Source organism: Rhagoletis pomonella, unplaced genomic scaffold, assembly GCF_013731165.1.
Source record: "Rhagoletis pomonella isolate Grant_MI unplaced genomic scaffold, Rhpom_1.0 Rhpom_scaffold_00006, whole genome shotgun sequence".
NCBI classification, from domain to species: Eukaryota; Metazoa; Arthropoda; class Insecta; order Diptera; family Tephritidae; genus Rhagoletis; species Rhagoletis pomonella.
Window position 1 is genome coordinate 1,429,355 of NW_023458560.1, and position 2,477 is coordinate 1,431,831.

The window sequence follows — 2,477 nt, forward strand, 5'->3', positions numbered from 1 at the left end:
AGAGAAGCTGTTAATAGCGTAAATAATCTTTTCTCTGCTCACGATCGAGTTCAACAGTATACTGCTAGTTGAACCAGGTTCAATTGACCCTGATGTGGGTGGATGTCGAATACATCCCGGGAAATGGACCTTGACTAACGTGTTTAGAGAATCACTAGCTGTGTTCGTCCACACCCCGTTTTCTCCTTTAATGAGTGTGATATTTGTGTGTTCTTTAGATAGGATTTTGATGAGCCTGGCTGAGTCTTTAGAGTTCTCTATAGAAGAGCAGTAAGATTGCCAGGATTTAGTTTTAGATTTTCTCAATTCCTTTTTATAAGATCTTAGGGCGCTTTTTTAGGCGCCCAGTTTTTAGTTCTAAAGCAATCATTGTAGATTTTCCTTATTTTGTCTCTTTGGGCTCTGAGATCCCCATTCCACCAGGGTGGGGATTTCTTTCTTGCTGTACTAACTGGAGTTGATCTTTCAAAGGCTTTCTTCATAACCTCTTCTAGTTTATTTACTCTATTATCAAGATCCTCAACTGTAGTGACAGTTGTATTTAGTGGGAGCTTACTTAGTTTACGCTTAAGTGTGTTACTATATCTTTCCCAATTAGTCCTGTGGGGGTTTCTGTATTTCGAGGGGGTGTTGGAAATTCCGTGCAGATTAAAGAGGATCAGACGGTGATCAGACATTGAAGGCCTATCAGATACTCTCCACTCTTCTACAGACACGCTGTCGTTCTCTGACAACAGGGTTAGGTCCAGCACCTCCTCCCATCCAGGAAACCGGTTTGAACTCGGGAATATGAATGTGGGTGTATTACCTCTATTGCAGATGCTTAAGTTAGTATTTAATAAGAAGTGTAGTAAAGACTCACCTCGGTCGTTCTCCGTAGAACTACCCCAAACTGGATGCCTTGCATTCGCATCGCAGCCGACGACTATAATTTGTCTGGGGTTTTTGGCTATCATCTCCTGGATTTCGGTTGGCGGACTGTCCCTATCGTGAGCCATGTATGATGAGGCCAGGAGTATACTTGGCTGTCCGGTGGTCTCCACCTTAACCATTATTGTATCTGATGTGCTGAAATTAGAGCAAAGGAATGCATTTATACCGTTCTTGATAAGAATACACGCACGCGGTTTACCCACCTCGCTCTTATAGTAGAGTTTATAATTATTTATGTTTAGTCCCATGACTGTATCGTGCTTGACCCAGGGCTCTTGAATTAGAATAATGTCTATATCCTCCTCACTGAGAAGGACAACTAGATTATCTGTAGCACATTTGGAGTGCTGCAGATTTATTTGGGCTACTTTAAGTTTCCGGTTCAGGGTCATCTGTCAACTTCACACCCATGAGAAGCTCACCAGCTCCATCAACCCCGGGATCTTCTTCTACCGGGCTAACCTCTCCGAGGAATACCCGCACTCTAGCCTTACGGATACCGAAGCAGAGCCGATAGTCAGCCTTCTCTAAGGCGTCCAGTGATTCTGCGCAAATAGCTACCAGAATGGGCTTATTTGTAGGCCTTCTTGGCTCTTCAACCTTTATAAGCTCCCATTCCTCGATCGCCGGTATGTCTTTATTATGTAGCTTAAGACACTGCAGCAACTTTTCGCCTGGTTCATCCATCGGAGGCAGTCAAATGCGCGCACGTGGTCTCCTTGGAATGTCCTTAGCTGGAATCAGCTTGAGCTTCAAGCCGACAAAAGTGTCGCTGATCTTAGCGACGCATCCAGCAAGGAAATCCAGGGAGAACTGGTTCGCGCACTTGACTACCCGGTATCCCCGTAGGGATTCCGACGAGTGGAACTCTGGGTGAGGACCTTCGGGGTTGTCGAGTACGTAGTTCATTACGAGGCTCGACAGCCTCACATCAATCTCCACCCATTTTTGCTGCACTGCCAGCGGTGTCTTGCTATTTTCATCTATTATCGCCGCCTGTAGGTGATCTCTGGCGACGTCACTAAAATAGCGATGCTTCGCGGGTGCTGCAGACTCCGCATCACCTCCTTGCTTAGCCTTCTGTGTAATGGCCCCTTGGCCGCCTTCATTATGAGAGCGGTTCCGTTTCTTTGCTTCGGTGGCCTCGATTGTGGCTGCACGATCTGTCTGTAACTTTTCGTACTCTTCCACTATTTGCATGTATTTTGCCTTGTCTTCCTCGTCACGCTCATGTACCGTACCGGCCGCTGCATTTTTGTCAATTTTATTTAACATATACAGCGCCTTCTGGTACATCTGTCTCATGACCACGCCCGAGGGTTTCCTTTTCTTAGAGGCGGGATTGCTGCCTGCAACGGCCGCCGATTTGCTGGTTGTTGGTTGCTCGTCCGGAGTACTACGGCAGGCACTACCGGTGCTATTTTTTACTATTTGCAGAGTGGTGATACTTTGTCTGGCATCTTCCACCCTGCTGGTTTCTGGCGCTTGTACAACTGGGGTACTATGGCTGGCGCCACCAGGAGTACTTGCAACCATCTTACCTG

General features: G+C 46.6%; 1 protein-coding gene across 1 annotated transcript; it reads right to left on the reverse strand.

Annotated features, from left to right (window-relative positions):
• Positions 1 to 1,629: 1,629 nt before the first annotated feature.
• Positions 1,630 to 2,469, reverse strand: LOC118741514. The gene has a single exon (XM_036473513.1). It carries the CDS (start codon positions 2,467 to 2,469, stop codon positions 1,630 to 1,632), a length of 840 nt encoding a protein of 279 aa, XP_036329406.1.
• Positions 2,470 to 2,477: the final 8 nt, after the last annotated feature.

Excerpts from the sequence above, each read along its gene's own strand:
- LOC118741514 (XM_036473513.1), bottom strand. The coding sequence starts at position 2,469 with ATGGTTGCAAGTACTCCTGGTGGCGCCAGCCATAGTACCCCAGTTGTA.